Source organism: Sinocyclocheilus anshuiensis, unplaced genomic scaffold, assembly GCF_001515605.1.
Source record: "Sinocyclocheilus anshuiensis isolate Anshui unplaced genomic scaffold, SAMN03320099.WGS_v1.1 scaffold869, whole genome shotgun sequence".
NCBI lineage: Eukaryota > Metazoa > Chordata > Actinopteri > Cypriniformes > Cyprinidae > Sinocyclocheilus > Sinocyclocheilus anshuiensis.
In genome coordinates this window covers 860,416-876,606 of record NW_015558630.1, presented here as the reverse complement: position 1 = coordinate 876,606, position 16,191 = coordinate 860,416, and the positions used below count along the sequence as shown (strand labels likewise).

General features: G+C 35.2%; 1 protein-coding gene across 1 annotated transcript in view; it reads left to right on the top strand.

Moving 5' to 3' along the window:
* Positions 1–16,191, top strand: part of nrxn3a (neurexin 3a) — a 320,711-nt gene that overhangs the window by 266,220 nt on the left and 38,300 nt on the right. The window contains exons 20-21 of the mRNA XM_016476816.1: positions 7,060–7,283; positions 8,963–8,980. Of these exons, the coding sequence (XP_016332302.1) occupies positions 7,060–7,283; positions 8,963–8,980 (242 nt within the window). The remainder of the gene's footprint in view (positions 1–7,059; positions 7,284–8,962; positions 8,981–16,191) is intronic.

Here is a 16,191-nt window from a genome sequence, read left to right as displayed (position 1 = left end):
TTTGATCATTTTCTTGTGGAAATTCTAGTTAATGGTTTTCCTGTCAGTTTACGCTCTAAGCTAAATGCCCATCCTGCATCTTATTAGCATTTTTTTTTTCATTTGCAACTTGAATTAGTGGCTTGGAAGTATGAGTTGTGTTTTTAACGAGATGTAGCCCACATAATCGGCTTGCCCCCTCGGGGTAATGGTGATCTAATTACCAATAAAGTGTAACGAACCATCAGAGTGTAGATGATTTTGTGACGGCTTGACATTCTCCTTCAGTTTTCCAGTTGCACTGGAGAGAAGACGCAGTGGCGCGTGCCGTTTCGGCACGTTTTGCGCCACACTTCCCCCTGAAATAAGCTCCTTCTCGTTCTGTTGACAAAGCAAATGAGAAAATTGGGAAAAAATCGCATCTCTCAGCTTTGCTTTGGTCTGCAGAACGGATCTTCGTAAATAACATCTAGTGGACGTCGGCTCAAGGTGGAGTACTTTGTAATGTCACAGAGGGCTGTTTAGATAACATTTTGACTGATCAGCATCAGACGCACACGAAACACAAATGTCTTTGTCTTGTGACCTCCCTGAGGATGTGGCTACTCATATTCTGCTCACATGACAGATCATACTCAATGTGATAAGCAGCTGCCTTCCTTTTATTTGTATTTTTTCAGGATTTGCAACAATTGTTATGAGGCATCTGATCCTCTTGACTTCACACAGCATCTTTTATATGTCCTATATATTAATATTTATACACTTAAAGTCTGTGTTCATAACGAAAATATGAAAAATTCTACTAGACGGTGCTGTAAAGTGCTTTGCATTGTACTCTTAGGTTTTGTTACCTGTAGACCATAAATCATTATCTGAATGTGTCTCACATCCAAGTGTTTAGGACCGTCATCATTTTTTCTTTGTTGTTTTATAAAGCATGAAAACAGTGCAGCGCTGTCCTTGAAACGCACTGCAATATGAACCACTGAAGGTCGTTCGGTCTCACACTCACCGTGCATTTTTTTTCTTTTAAATTGTGTGTTTGTACTTCTGTAAGGAAACTTTGACTCCGTTTACTGTGTAAGGGAAACAGGTCAATTAGCTCAAAGGGAATCATTTAAGATTTTAAAGGGAATTTGGACCTAGGGTCTGATTTATGAACATCCTGTTGTCTTGGGCCTCTGTGGAATTCGGCTTCTCATGTTTCAACCATGTTTTGACCAAATCTTAGATTGTCTGATTCGGTCTGATATCCTACAACTGTCAGCAAAGTTATTTCATATAAGTTCTGCCCCCATGTTGTTTTCCGTTTGCCATATAAGAGTGTCGATGAAGCAACTTCTGGGTAGATTAAGTATTGTCTGGCAGCTGTCTATGTTTTGTGGACCCGATAGCCTTGGCAGGCAAATCAGCAGCTAGCAGTGAATTAAAGAGCGCTTTCTGCCTCATCAGCATGTTTGATATCTCCATAAACTACTGTGAAAACACAGCAGCTCTTCAACGCAGATGTCCCACGGACACCAGGCTCCCTCGAGATTGCGCCTATATCAGCAAACCTAATTGAAAGGCTGTGGGAAATTGAAAATCTTCTGTCGGTAGTTTAAGTAGCAATGAGGACTAATTGTAGTCGGTTTATTTGAGTTCAGTTGTTCCTCGACTGGATGCTTGTTGTGTTGTTTAAAGACATGTTTAGATCTCGTGGTTATGAGTAAGCTTTTATTCAGTTTAATAAAGTGTTTGCAAGTGTCAAGCTGCTGAAACTTCTCCCTCCATGCTGGTCTAATTAGTGCGATAAAAAAAATTATAACACGATGCTTCGCTTTCTCCGTAATCTAAAGTGAAAGTGTCTTTATTATACTATAAATGCTGTAATAATGCAACAAATAATGAAGCCCATCTTGTTTCTTAATTAACATTAACAACTTATGTTGTGTGCTCTAAAACAAATGCAGTGTTGCAAATCCGTGTCTATATTTTTTACTTGCTAATTTTCCATTAGATGTATCCCACAGCTATAAATGTAGAGTTTTTAGTCTTTTGCACTTGCTAAATGGCACACTGTGAGATTAAACCGAAAGTAATGAAGTTGTTCCGAAAAAGATCCCACACTATTTAGCGGTGGACTTGAAAATATCGACTCTTATATTGATGAAACAATCAGCTACGAAAAATTGTCACTTCCATTTTCTCTTTACTGCCAATTGAGGAGCATCTCGCCTTATCAGCTCTCCACAGACGAACACTCACAGGGAGAGAAGGTTCATCTTTTAGCCACTTATCAATTTGTCCAGGTGATACAGTGGAGCAAACCTCTTTGCTTCTCACACTGCAGAGGAGAGCAAGAACAGCACAATTGATGACTGTAATGATTGGAGTTTGCATTCTGGAGAAGGACTCTAACTGTCTGGCTATCGGAGGAGCGTGTCGCAGAATACAAATAAGGCCATATTTGCTTTGTTCCTACTGCTGTTTATTCATTACTTGCAATTTTTTTATGTTTATTTTTTCCTCAAAGGCATATTAGAATGGCGCATTATAATATTTTGATGAAGGTTAACAGCAAAACAAATGAAGTGGCCCATGGAATAAAAGAGGGATACAGTTAGGAAAGATGTGGATTGGGGTTTTAGCAGTAGAGACTGCTGCCGTATAGACATCATTGTAAAGAATGCCCTAGCTTCAATTAATCATCATGCAACATGCTGGAGACAATGTCTAATAAAATGAAGAGTAAGGAATAAATTTGGTCTTTGTATGGTTTCAGACTTGTGGAGTCTGTTTATGTACTTCTAATATAAAGATTTAATATAAGCCTTGATTGTTTGCACAGTGTTTGCAAAAGGCCCAAGCTTTCTTGCCATCTATTTTTTTTTTTTTTTTTGTGAAATTTTTTGTTCAGCTTTTCTGTTTGCAAAATCATTATCTGGCCCATTGATTCAAACTCATTCTGGCAATCAGTTTTTTTTTTTTTTTTGCATGTCCTATTCCACTTCATATATACAATGATTAATTGGACATGCCAATCATTTTAAACTGTGCCTGCAGCAGAGTTGTATATTTGACTGGGCACTTTTGAATAATGTCCTAAAAGTGTCATTCAAAAGTATTAAGTGGCATTCAGCCTTGTATTCAAAATTCAGGATTATTGAAATTAATTCAATAAAAAATTGTAGGAGGTTTGGAAATTGTATCAAAGAAATAAGTCCTGGAATTCTTGAAAGATTATTAAAACTAAAATCAACATTTTTTTTCTGATTAGAAAATTAATATTAGCATAACCAACATGCAGGAACACATTATGTTGTCATGATGAAACAAGAAAATCATAAAACATGTCTGTCTATCTTTATTTCGGGTGAAATTGAGTAACCCAAAAAACTTTAATGATTAATAACCCAAAACTACAATCATGATAATTTTTTTCATGATAATTTATTACAAATATTTGTTTTTACCTTATAATTTTTACCTTAAAATAATGAAGTGTATTCAAGGAAAACTCGATGACAATACCACTCTAAATTTTCAGTCATTCATTTTCTTTTTCTTTCTTTTCTTTTTTTCTTTCAATCTTTTATTTTTTTTTTTACATTTTCATTGATCTTGGCCATCTTTATTTGTCATTGACCCATAATAGAAAAATCGCACAAAGCTTATTCTGTATTTGCTCACTTTTCCTGGACAGACTATTTCCTTTCATGTATCACTTGCTCAAAAACCAAGAGTTTATTCGTCCTTTTACCCTCCTGGATGCGAAAGCATTACGGTATTGGAATTGGAACGTGAAAGGGGCATGAGATAGATGTATGAAAGAGAGTGCAAGAGAGAGACACTTATAAACTCTTTGATGCTAAATGTAAAAGAGTGTTTCTGTGATCAAACAAGTAATACAGCAGCAAGAGGCTTTCACAAAGCGAAAAGTGGCAGGGAGCTTAGATATTTCATAGCACTGTGTGTGTATGTATGTGGAAGTCTGTGGAAGCAAATTTAGCAAAGTGCTCTTTATGTGTTTTGACTCATTTTCATCTCATTAATATTTTACAAGAGGGCAGAGATATGTTTTCTGTAGCTTTCATTCAGGAAGAAAGGCAGGGTTACAGTAACGTACAATCTTCCTTCCTCTATGAAGACGGTCTCAAGGGACTTGAAGTATCATTGAACACAAACACTTCCAATTACAAGACACCATCCCCCAGCACTGCGGTGAATCAACAACTGGCAGACGATCTGAACGAGTTCTACTGCAGGTTTGAAAAGACACCCCACACCCGCCCTGAACACCTCTCCACACAACCATTCACACCTCCAGCAATCACTCTGGACCCCTCACATCCAGCACACTCCCTCTTTGAACTGTTGCCATCTGGTCGACGCTACAGAGCACTGAGCACCAGAACGACCAGACACAGGAACAGTTTCTTCCCTCAGGCCATCCATCTCATGAACACTTAACAATAACTGTGGAACACACACTATTTATTCACTCATACACTTATTTATCTAACACTCATAATCAGTCTACACCTCAAATTTGCACATAATATACAGTACCTGTACATACAAAAACTGTCTATTGTAATATACCTGCACATACAACTGTCAATTTATATATTTTTATTCCTTATTTACTTGTTCTATTTTTTATTATCTGTGTTTTTTGTTCTGTCACTGTCATTCTGTTACACTGTGGAAGCTTCTGTCATGAAAACAAATTCCTCGTATGTGTAAACATACCTGGCAATAAAGCTCATTCTGATTCTGATTCTGATTCTGATTCATTAAAACCATACCATACACTGACAAGTTATGAATATCTATCCATTAAATACATAAATAAATAAACACATATAATATAGCCATAAGCTACAAGAGGCAATTTGCTATGGTTAAATGAGGCATGGCATGAAGTGGAACACAAAGAAAACAATTATTTGTAATAGTAATTATTATGGATGTCAGTTTAACATGTCAATTTGATATAATGAAAAACAGCAAGATGGAGTGTGATAGACAGCAGCAAAAAGAAGGGATCTTGAGAGGCATTTTTCAAATTCTGTTTGACTTAAAACAGTGTTTTTAAATGTGCCACTCATGGATTAAGATGCTGAACAGTGAGATGCGGTATTATTATATGTAATTATTCGTTATTGATGTGGTTAATGAATCTGCATGACATGCACTAGTCATATATAGATACTTATATTAATGTTATAAAAATCTGATTTTAAACATTTTTTTTCTACATAAACATAGTTACTAGAAAAGATACCAGGCACTTTACTGAAAAGTGTCTACTTTTCTACTAAATAAGTGGATTAAAGCTTCAGTATTATCTGTCTGCAAAGATTTTGAATTCTGAGGAAGTACATATATATGAACACAATGTATATATTTTCTTTATATGTTTGGTTAATTTCGATTAATTTTTTACATATACACTACAATATTACCTGCAATTTTGAAATTAACCTTGTATGTTTTCTTAATATCTGAGGTTAATTTTGAAATGCTATTAACTTTTTACTATACATATTACCATCACTAAGGCAGCATTTATTTGTACAAAAATTCAGTAAATAGTAATATTATGAAACATTATTACAATTTAAAATAACTTTTTCTCTATTTTGATTTGTTTTAAAAAAAATAATTTATTCCTGTGATGGCAAACCTTTTGCCACTAATCCAGTCTTCACTGTCACATGATCCTTCAGAAATCATTCTCATATGCTGATTTAGAAAATGTCTTCTTATTATATTGAAAATGGTTGTGCAGCTAAATATTTTTGTGGAAAGGTGATACCTTTTTATTTGAATGATTCTCTGATTAATGGAAAGATCAAAAGAACAGCATTTATTTGAAATATATATATATATTTTTTGTAATAATTTTAATGACTTTACTGTTAATGTTTGATCAATTAATGCATCCTTGCTGAATAAAAGTATCAATTATTTTAAAAAATAGTGCAGTGTACATCATTGGGGTCTCTGGGACACCAAACATAAAATAATTAAAGTCAATATCAATAAAACATGAGGGTTAATTAAAGACAAACAGAGAAGGATGCACACAGCATTCCGGTCTTTGGGAAAGTCTTCCAAATGAACTTGAGAGGACTGGCCCAGATTTCTCTCAGGGAGATCTTTCTGTGATAAATGCACTCTGCACTGATAAACATCTCCCTTGATACAATTTATCATCTGTCGTCATTTTCCATGCTGCAAGAGATAAGAACAACACCAGATTCGATTTAACATAACCATAAAATATATCCATGCAACCCAGAGGGCTCAGGAGGGAGGTGGAGAGAGTGTGTTAGAGAGGATGAAACGGTTGCAGAGAAAGCAAAGCAAAAAAAAAATGCTGATTTAGCCGGTCTGAGCAGCTGACAAGGGTCCGAAACCCTTTAAAACTACCAAACCAGCTTAGTCTGGTTTCCAGCAGACACTTTCAAAACAGTATTAGGTTATTCATGACATTGACGATGGATGAAACATTTCCTCAATGTTTCCTTCTCCACCGATGCTCATTGAGGCTGTGCTAATTAATTTATAGTGGGAATCTTTGCAGCTACATTTGCACACAGCCTCTTGGATCCATGAGGGCAAACACTGCACACCTTCCTGTCCCATTAATCATTCTTATCTCTTTTTCTGTTTTAGCTAATGCTATTGATTTAGTCCACTTTCACTGCATTATGTAAATCAATGAGCCAGATTCTTCACCTCCAAAGATGGGGGGTGCTAATGGCTGATGAATACTTTTCATCGAGCGGACAAGTTTATCAGGGGTCACTAATGCTAAAAAAATTTATCAGGGGTCACTAATGCTAATAGATTATTCAGGATCCTGCTAGAACAAAAGCAAAGCAAGAGGTGACAGATTTCAAGGGCAACTGTGTCATTAAAAATGAATCAAAACAGAATAAGATGCATCTCTTCATTATGTAAGTATTTAGGCGAATACAGGAAAAATACATCAGGTGAATCTCAATGGCAAAAGTCGCTTGATTTACCTGAATTCATCCCACGTAGATGTGGACAAAAAACTGAAATTTTCCTCATCCTTTTCAGGAACAAGGCAAAATTGGAGTCACGTTCAACATCGGAACGTCTGACATCACTGTTCAGGAGAGCAGCACCGCTGTAAATGACGGCAAGTACCATGTAGTTCGCTTCACCCGAAATGGGGGCAATGCTACACTTCAGGTGGACAACTGGGCCATCAATGAGCACTTCCCCTCAGGTAAGACCTCTCACCGACCGCTTCAACCTTTGGCTTATTACATCAAGAAGATGTATGGACAATGCACAGAACTGGACAGCAACTGCTTTCAAGCTATTTCTAAAGTCACTTTGTCTCCCCAGTGACTGTGCAGTTAACTTTCATTTAGGAACATCCTGTGAGCCTCAGTCACAACAATACCAACAAACAGTATATTTTGTAGCCTCCCTTATTTTCCTAAATTGCATTTAATTGTCAATTAGATGTTTTTTGTTCTTCTATGGCTGGAAAATAATGGCATTTTGTTTTGCCGCACTGCTGTGTGGGTTTCTGTGGAAACCATTGGACGTGATGTAGAAGTAGATAACAAGTATACTTTTTAATTTTATTTCTCCTTTTCTTTTTTTTGTTTATTTTTTTAATATATTTTCATTTGTAATTTATTCCTGTAATTGCAAAGCTGAATTTTCAGCATCCTTACTCAAGTCTCCAGTGTCACATGATCCTTCAGAAATCATTCTAATATGCTGATTTAATGCTCAAGAAACAATTCTAATTTTGTGGAAACCATGATATATATATTTTTTTTTTCTTCAGGATTTTAGATGAGTAGAAAGTAAAAAAAAAAACAGCAAGTATTTGAAATGGAAATCTTTTGTAACAATATAAATGTCTTTAAGGTCACTTTTGATCATTTTAATGCATCCCTGATGAATAAAAGTATTAATTTCTTCGCAATGACCCCAACGTTTTGAACAGTAGTTTAGGTTTTTCTATCGCACATTTTCTTTCACACAAATCTAGTATTATATCTCTTCTCATTTTTTTGCTGTTATTTATTATTATTATTATTACTTCAAAGAAATTAGTTAAAGTATAAAAGGAAAAGCATGTACTACCAACGTCCCTTGAAGGCAAGTTAGTTCACTCTTCTCCCTCTTAGTAACGCCTCAGGCAGCTATTTCCTAGGCATGCAAGTACAGCTCTTATCTAATCAAAAGGGAAAGACTGCAATCTCCAAATATTGTATTTCAGCTTGTCACATCAGCTGTGTACACCTCTTCAATCTACACTAACGTTCAAAAGTTTGGGGTCAGCAAGATTATTATTTTTTTTTTACATTTAATACTTTTATTCATCAAGGATGCATTAAATTTACCAAAAGTGACAAGAGTTCTGTTTTAAATAAATGCTGTTCTTTTGAACTTTCTATTCTTCAAAGAATCCTGAAAAGAATATATCAGTTTCCATGAAAATATTAAGCAGCACAACTGTTTTCAACATCTCCCCCATGCCATCTCCAGCTTAAACCGCTAACATATGAATCATTACCTGCGTTCTGTAATTCATTTCCGTAATTCATTCTACATCCTTAATTATTGCCTCTTTCTCAAGTATTATGTAAATACATATGCATATCTCTTTATTTATACAGTTCTATATAGAGTAAATGATGCACAAATCTGTACATAAATCTACTGTTCCGGATTCATACACATTTATTGTTAAGTTTTACTATTTAAATGTTTTTTTGTTTTGTTTTTTCTGTTCTCATGTCAGATGTGTATGTATGTATGTATGTATGTATGCATGTATGTACCACAACAAATTCCTCGTGTGTTTGCACACCTGGCGAATAAAGCTAATTCTGATTCTGATTCTGATTCTGAACATTGATAATAATAAGACATGTTTCTTGAGCACCAAATCAGCATATTAGAATGATTTCTGAAGGATCATGTTTAACTGAAGACTGGAGGAATGGCTGCTGAGAATCCAGCTTTACCATCACAGGAAAAAATTACATTTTAAAATCTATTAAAATGGAAAACAGTTATTTTAAATTTCATAATATTACAGATTTAAATGCAGCCCAAACTTTTGAACTGTTGCATAAATCTGATTTTTTTTTTTTTATTCCTGCAGCATCACACTTTATAGCCCCGTCCATTATAAAAACGAATAGGTCTACAATTCTGCTACACTTAAATCTATATTAAATATTAAATACCATCTTAATGGCTGTGATTATGCCGCATCACACTGCATTTTCAGTTTCAGTGTGGAAAAAAAGCTTGATGCCATAATTTAATGGCACCCAACCTGGTTCCTTCCCCTCAGGTGTGTTCTTAACTAAAAGGATTGACATCTTTCCATTTTTAATTTTCTTTCCATATCTAGTATTACATCTCTCCTCAGTTAAAAGAGCAAAGGGGGAAAATCATGACAAAGCCAGTTCCTTAAGCTCGCATTTTACTCCATTTAGCATGATTGGATAAATTGGGGAAGGTCGAGAAGTCTAAAACCTCTAAGGTTGTCATGACTTTATATATAAAAATCAAGATTAGTACAAAATCATCGAAAGCGAAACCGTCACAGTTAATTATTTGGATAGCGTTAGAGTAATGCGCTCTCAGTTGGATCTTGTCTATAATGCAGGTACATGGAGTACAGTTAGTCATGAATTTCATTTTGTGAGAGTGTTAAGGAGAGATTAGACAATGCAAACTTCGTCTACTTCCGGGGTCACACACAAGACACACACTTTGTTGAGCATTATCATTATTGTGCAAACATTCTCATCGAGATTATGAGAAATTCTCAACGATGCAAACTTTTGTATTATTTCAAGGAGCATGCCTATGCAAATCCAGTGTAGAGTAATTTGTCTTGTTCATTACACCAGCATGTCCATTTTTTCCTGTTTGAGCATCTAAGGCCATCAGTTTGTGTTCCTGTAGGCACTGAATAAACCTATTTTATGTGGCCAGCTCTACTAATGCACCCATTTATCAGTCTGCCATTTATATGAATGATATTAGGCATGACAAATATATGCAGCAGCGTGTTGCCGTGCTGTTCATATGGATGCATCATACAGAAGTCAGTGCCTGCCTGTTTTAGGTCTGAAGTTTCATTTTTGCCAACATGGGCATTTGCAGCAGACACACATAAGAGCTGGGGAAATATATCACTGAGATTTATAGGTGGCATGGTGGTATAACACTTCTATATAAATGTCAGCAAAATTGACTTTCTCTGCCAAAGTTTCAACATGATAATAAAATATTTATGTATTCAGATGGCCACCTGCGAATAGAATATGATTATGCTTGAAGACAGATGTCCCCTCATGGCAGGCTGCTCTTTGCTTTGGCACTGATTTCTTTGTAATGTTTGATTTCTCAATTCGATCTTGTCAAGGCGTTGATGAAGAAATATATTCCGAGAATTTGCGCGTCATGGCATCTTTGACGAAGCTACAGTCCTCAAGTGATATTGTGAGTTTTTAGTGCGCTGCCATGCAATCCTTTATTTAATTTACAGGCTAAATGAAGCAGGTTCTTGAAGACCCATGGAGAGCGTTGAACCGTGCTCAACATCTGTGCTTTATTTTCTTAATGCGTCAAAGAACTAATGCCTAATAGTTTCGCCACATCGGTTCCAGAGCTGTGCTTTTGGAAAGTTATTATACCTTACCTTGCTGTGCTAAGCACATACAAATAGCAAGGGCAAGTTAGCTCATTGCGTCTTTCAAGCACACTGCCTGTTTATCTCCCATGGGTCCCAAGAGGTCAAGCAGAGATGTCTACAGGGCCACAAGTGCAGTCACCTAAAGCTTATGACTGTCATTACAACGTAACCCGAGGCCATGTGCAGAATACTCAGAGAACTTTACACCAACCATCACTTTGAGAATAAATTGTGCTGTGCTTGTCCATTCACTTTACTAGAAATACTGAGCCAAGTGCAGCCACATATCCTAATACAACACCCTTCGGTAACGGCTAACAAATATGAGTAAGTATAAGACGTACTTCTTTTGCTAGTATCACTCGTCGGTTGTAGGCAAGGATGTGTGCTTTTTTTGGCTGTATTTGCCTGGATTTTTCCTGAACATACTGAAGGGAAATTCTACAATGTCTATTATTTAGGCTGTAGCTGGCAATCTGGATTTGAAAATCAGCACAATCTTCTCTCGTTCCCTTCACTTTACCATATAATGGACTTATGGAGTGGAAATGTAGTTTTCTAACTTACTGCAAGGGCCAGATAAGCAACTTCTTTTCAAGGAATTATACCTTGGACTAACAACCTCAAGTCATAAGATGTTATATTTAGAAAACCACAGATGCTAAGTCTTGTGAAGAATTATCTCACATTGTCACTGATATGCTAACCGCATTCAAACACAAAGAGTATCGAATAGTATTGCTTGAGATCTGTTTTAACCCTTTACAACAGGAATGAATTAAAATACAGAATAAAGAAAGTTGAAGATAATGGTTTTAAACAACTTCCACCAGGTTGCTGGTATCTCGCTTACTTGTGCAATATAATAGATTTAATGAGTTTTTGCATTTAGAGGGTATTTTAAAGGGTAATAGGGTAAAGGGATTAATTCCTCTGCCGGATTTCATACTTCACACAGTGAACTTCTCCAGTAGCTCGGGTGATTTCCAAAGAGATGTCTAGTTTAGTCCTTTGAGTCCAACTCTGCTAGTCAGTCTCAAGTAAGTTAAGGTCTTAAGCCTGACTGTACTACTGTCATTCTTTCAAATTTTTATGTTATATATTAGATATTCTGATATCTGATATTAGGGATGTTTAAATTTAACAATATCATTCGGATATTTGGATATTTACATTTTCATGCCCATTTCTGTTTTTTAGATCTACATTTCCTTTGCTATCATCTGGCACTCACTCATACTTTTAATTTAATAATCTGTAATAAAATAAAAATATTTTTATTATAACATAATTTGCTTATATGCTTATATGAACAACTGTTTATTTTATTAATTGTAATAATTTTACACATTTGTGAATATTTTGCATATTGTATTGTTTTGTTTTACTATATTACCTGTGCTATCATCTGACACTCACTAAATCTTTAAAAACATGAAGAATTTAATAATCTTAAAAAAAAACTAAAATAAGTAATACATTTAAAAAAATAGATTATATTTAATACATTATTGTCATGCCCCTGGACTGTCTTTGTTGTGTTTTCCCTCCCCATGTGCTCCGTGGCCCAGTTTCTCCCTCGTGTTGATTGTTCATGTATTTCAGGTGTGTCTTGTTTAGTTCTAATTACCCCATGTATTTAAGTCCCAGCCTTTGTGTTGTGTCTTTGGTCGGGTCTACTTGTTGGATTATGTGTGTTTACCCCTGTTCCTGTTGTGGATTTACCCCTGTGATTCTTTCATTAAATACCGTTTATGTTATCCACGTCTCCATCGTTCCTTCCAGCAGCGAATCGTGACAATTATAGTGTTGATATGCCTATTTTTTAGCATCTACAATTATTTTTTTTATTTTTTTTTTTATGTTATTTCTTCATTTATTTAGTTATAAAAGTATACAATTTTAATATTGTCACCACTTTTTTTTGGTTAAACCAAATAGAAAAGAAAATAACCTGCATGATAGAGACGAGGGAAACTGAAAAATCACCTTTTCCTTACCAAAATAGAGCAAAAGCAAATGGAATCAGTCTAAATCTTTATCACTCTGGCTGCAGCCCTAAACTGTCCCACAAACCCCTGCAGTTTGGCAGGAAATGTCAGAGTGTGTCAATCAGACAGCAGCTTGATGCTATGTTCAAGAGACAAGCGTATTTGTGGGACGGGGTTACGACAAGGAACAAGGAGGGGATGTTATATCATTTTTGACACACGTGTGCGCAATATGATGGCTCGACGGTGTGTGTCCGTGTCCACATCGTTGTGTGTGTGTGTGTGTTGAGAAGAAGATGACTTCTTTCTTTATGGCGGTGCAGAGGCTTTTTGATGTCCCTGTGGCTGCTTTGGCAGTTCCAGGACCCAGGCTGGGTAATAGCGAATGACAGCAGGGAAAATGGTAGACGATTATATGCGATGGGCGCTGCTATTCTGCTATAGCACTGACAGTGGTTCAGACTGCTATACTTCAGTCAAATCACCGTATAATTTTTGTGCCATCAGCGAGGTTGGTAGAGATATTCTGTTCTCTCATTTCCCATCTTTTGTTGCACACTCTGCTGAAAACTGTTAGTCCTGGTTCACTTCATTCACCAGGATGCTCTTGATTTACACTACTAAAAAGTACTATTTTGACACTGGCATTTGTTTTTGTTTTATTGGTTAGATACAATATTGCTTTATCTGCTTTAGTATTTTTTTAAAGTGCAATCTATATGTTATATGTAATAAAGCAGAATCTAAAGAAACTTAATTTGCTTTGAAAGGTCTGTTTGAATGATAATGACTTAATTTAATTAACTTAAATACTTTAATAAATGATAATGGCGTATGTGAAAAGCGCAACCTTGTATTGGTGTAGCTTGCTGGTTAGGCTGGATTATAAAAGTTTTAGTAAAATATATAGTTTTTCTGCTGTAATACTGCATGCAGAAGTGGTGTAACGGTTCAGTGCATTCAGTTATTCATATATTTTTGCAGTAGGATAAGTTAATTCTGTACAGCTGCATTTACTGTTATTCCACACTGTTATATGGTGTAGGAATTACTTTGAAATAATTTTCACACAGATATTGCCAGTAAATTACAAAGAAACTGCAAAGTAACACATCGAATTAAACGTAAAACTTTGAAGTAGAAAACCTAAAATAGTATTTTCTTGTAAAACATATTCCAATAATTTTTGTTTTATTTACAAACTTAAAAAAAAAAAAACATTTTTTAACAGTGAAAATTAAAACTGGGTTAAACAGATGAATAATAATAATAATTAAGATCTCTGTCTATATACAGTATGTAAAATTATATAATACAAATTTAATAATAATCATCATGATGATAATAACAATTCAAATGAAAATTGTATTTGTCTATTTTAATTCTACTTTTGAAAAGTTTTTGATATGTTAAGTGTGAAGCCATTAGATGTATTTATTTATTTTTTTTCATAAATGGCAGTTACAGCACCCTATTATGTGTGATTGTGCAGAGATTGAGCTCACAGGTGTAATCATATGTGGTTACCCCATGCTGTGTCATCCCTGTAGCTGCTGAAGAGAGCTCAGAAATTATGCTTTAGGGTCCCATGGTGCCCCGCTTCAGGAACACTATTTCAGTTCAATGACTTCTAAATCAGCATGTTCCACAAGCACGCATAACATGTCGTGCCACCTTGATGCTAATGTCTGGATGTCGTGCATGATGTTTTTGAACAAAAATCCTTGTTGTTTTTGTAACCACTCTATAAGGTTGCATATCCTTTCTTTTGTTAAAGCATTATGGGGCTTTTTTTCCCCTCTCGAGACTGAAGTCAGGCTTATTCCTGCTGCAGTAAATTGCAATAAAAGAGCCACACCTGCTCTGTCTGCTTTTGGTTGTCTCCATTATCCTCTGTTTATTTGTGCAACCCTGTTTAATATGAATGTTTTTTTTTCTCTCTCTCTCTCTCTTTTTATTTCGTATGACTCGCATAAGATGACCAGAAATGTTTTTCTTTCTTCCTTGAGCATGTCTTACCAGAAGGCAGTTCGGAAGTCCTCAGAAACCTCCTGTTAAAATAGGGGGAAAAAAATGCTATCGAGCATCTCAGAAGCAAAATAACATCTACAAAGACCTGACCATCTCCTGTAATCTGATAGAGTCCCATAGCAGCAAGCAGCGCACATTTCATGATAAGCAATCCTTCGTCTTTTTGAGTGTGGATGGAGCCGGGCGGCTTGACTGCAATGTAAGAAGACAATTACCTCTCAAAACAAAAAGACAAGATTGCATTTTTGACAAAGAAGGAACCTTTTATCACCCAAAAAAAAAAAAAAGATTCAAGACAGGGTGCGAAATAGATACCTGTGTATCCTATGAGCAAAATACAATTACTCATATCAAAAACAAAATCTGTTGCCCTTATAAATCTCTCCAGAGGGGGAAAGAGATAAGCTTTCAATATGAGCTGTCTTTCTAATCCCACGATTAAATGAAACCACCAAGGATGGTCGGATAAATGTTCCCACTCTCGTTGTCTCCTCAGATACTGAGGGACGATCCTCTGGAGTCACATTTCTTATTTGGGGATGCGTTTGGAGAGAGATAATGTGCAGAAAGACTCTTTCGATTGAGATACAAGCCAAGTGTAAGAAGAGTGCTCAGGGAGAGTATAGAAAGAGCTGGAGAGGGCTGGGGCAACGAGTCGAGTGTTTTAAATTTCAAAATTTCTCCTTGTCAAAGTTATAGGTGCATTAAGTGTGTGTTGACGGAGTGACATATTTAGTTCTTCGCTCAAGGTAACTTGAGTTTTCATGCAGGAGACCGCAGACTTCATTTTTCAGTACTTATTTTGCTTTGGCTTTGAAATGATGAAATGATGCCTCAATCATATTGATTTTAATTTAATTCACATTTCCAAATGTATTGTACATACTACTGTGTGACCAAAAAATATTATGGTGTCAAAATTGATGGTATTATTTGATAATAAAAGTTTTATTTCAATGTTATTTATGTAGCCTACTCTTATAATATTTATTAATATTTAGAATTAGCTTTTATTTTTATATTTTCAGATTTCAATGTAATTTTAATTCAAGTTTAGTTTTAGTAATTGTTATATTATGTGCTTTTGTCATTATTATTAATTTTTGGATTTGTATTTTTATTTCAGTTTTAGTTTTAGTAATTTTAGTACTTAACCTTATTTTATTTCAAGTTAGTTGCCAAGGCAAACTTTCCAATTTTCATTTAAGTTTTTAATCTAAAATTTAGATTTTATTTAATTTCAGCTTTATTTCAATTAACAAAAATTATTTTACATAAATATAGTTTCAGTTAACAATAACAACACTGGATAACTATTTAACTATTTATTTATTTCAGTGGCATCCTGTGGTACTTAAAAGAATACTATCTATCTATCTATCTATCTATCTAAATAAAAACATTTTCTTTCCAAGATACCACATTCAAAAAAATGTATCATGGTGCTTTTCTGTAAGTGGATCAGGTCCAGAAAACTAGTCTTAA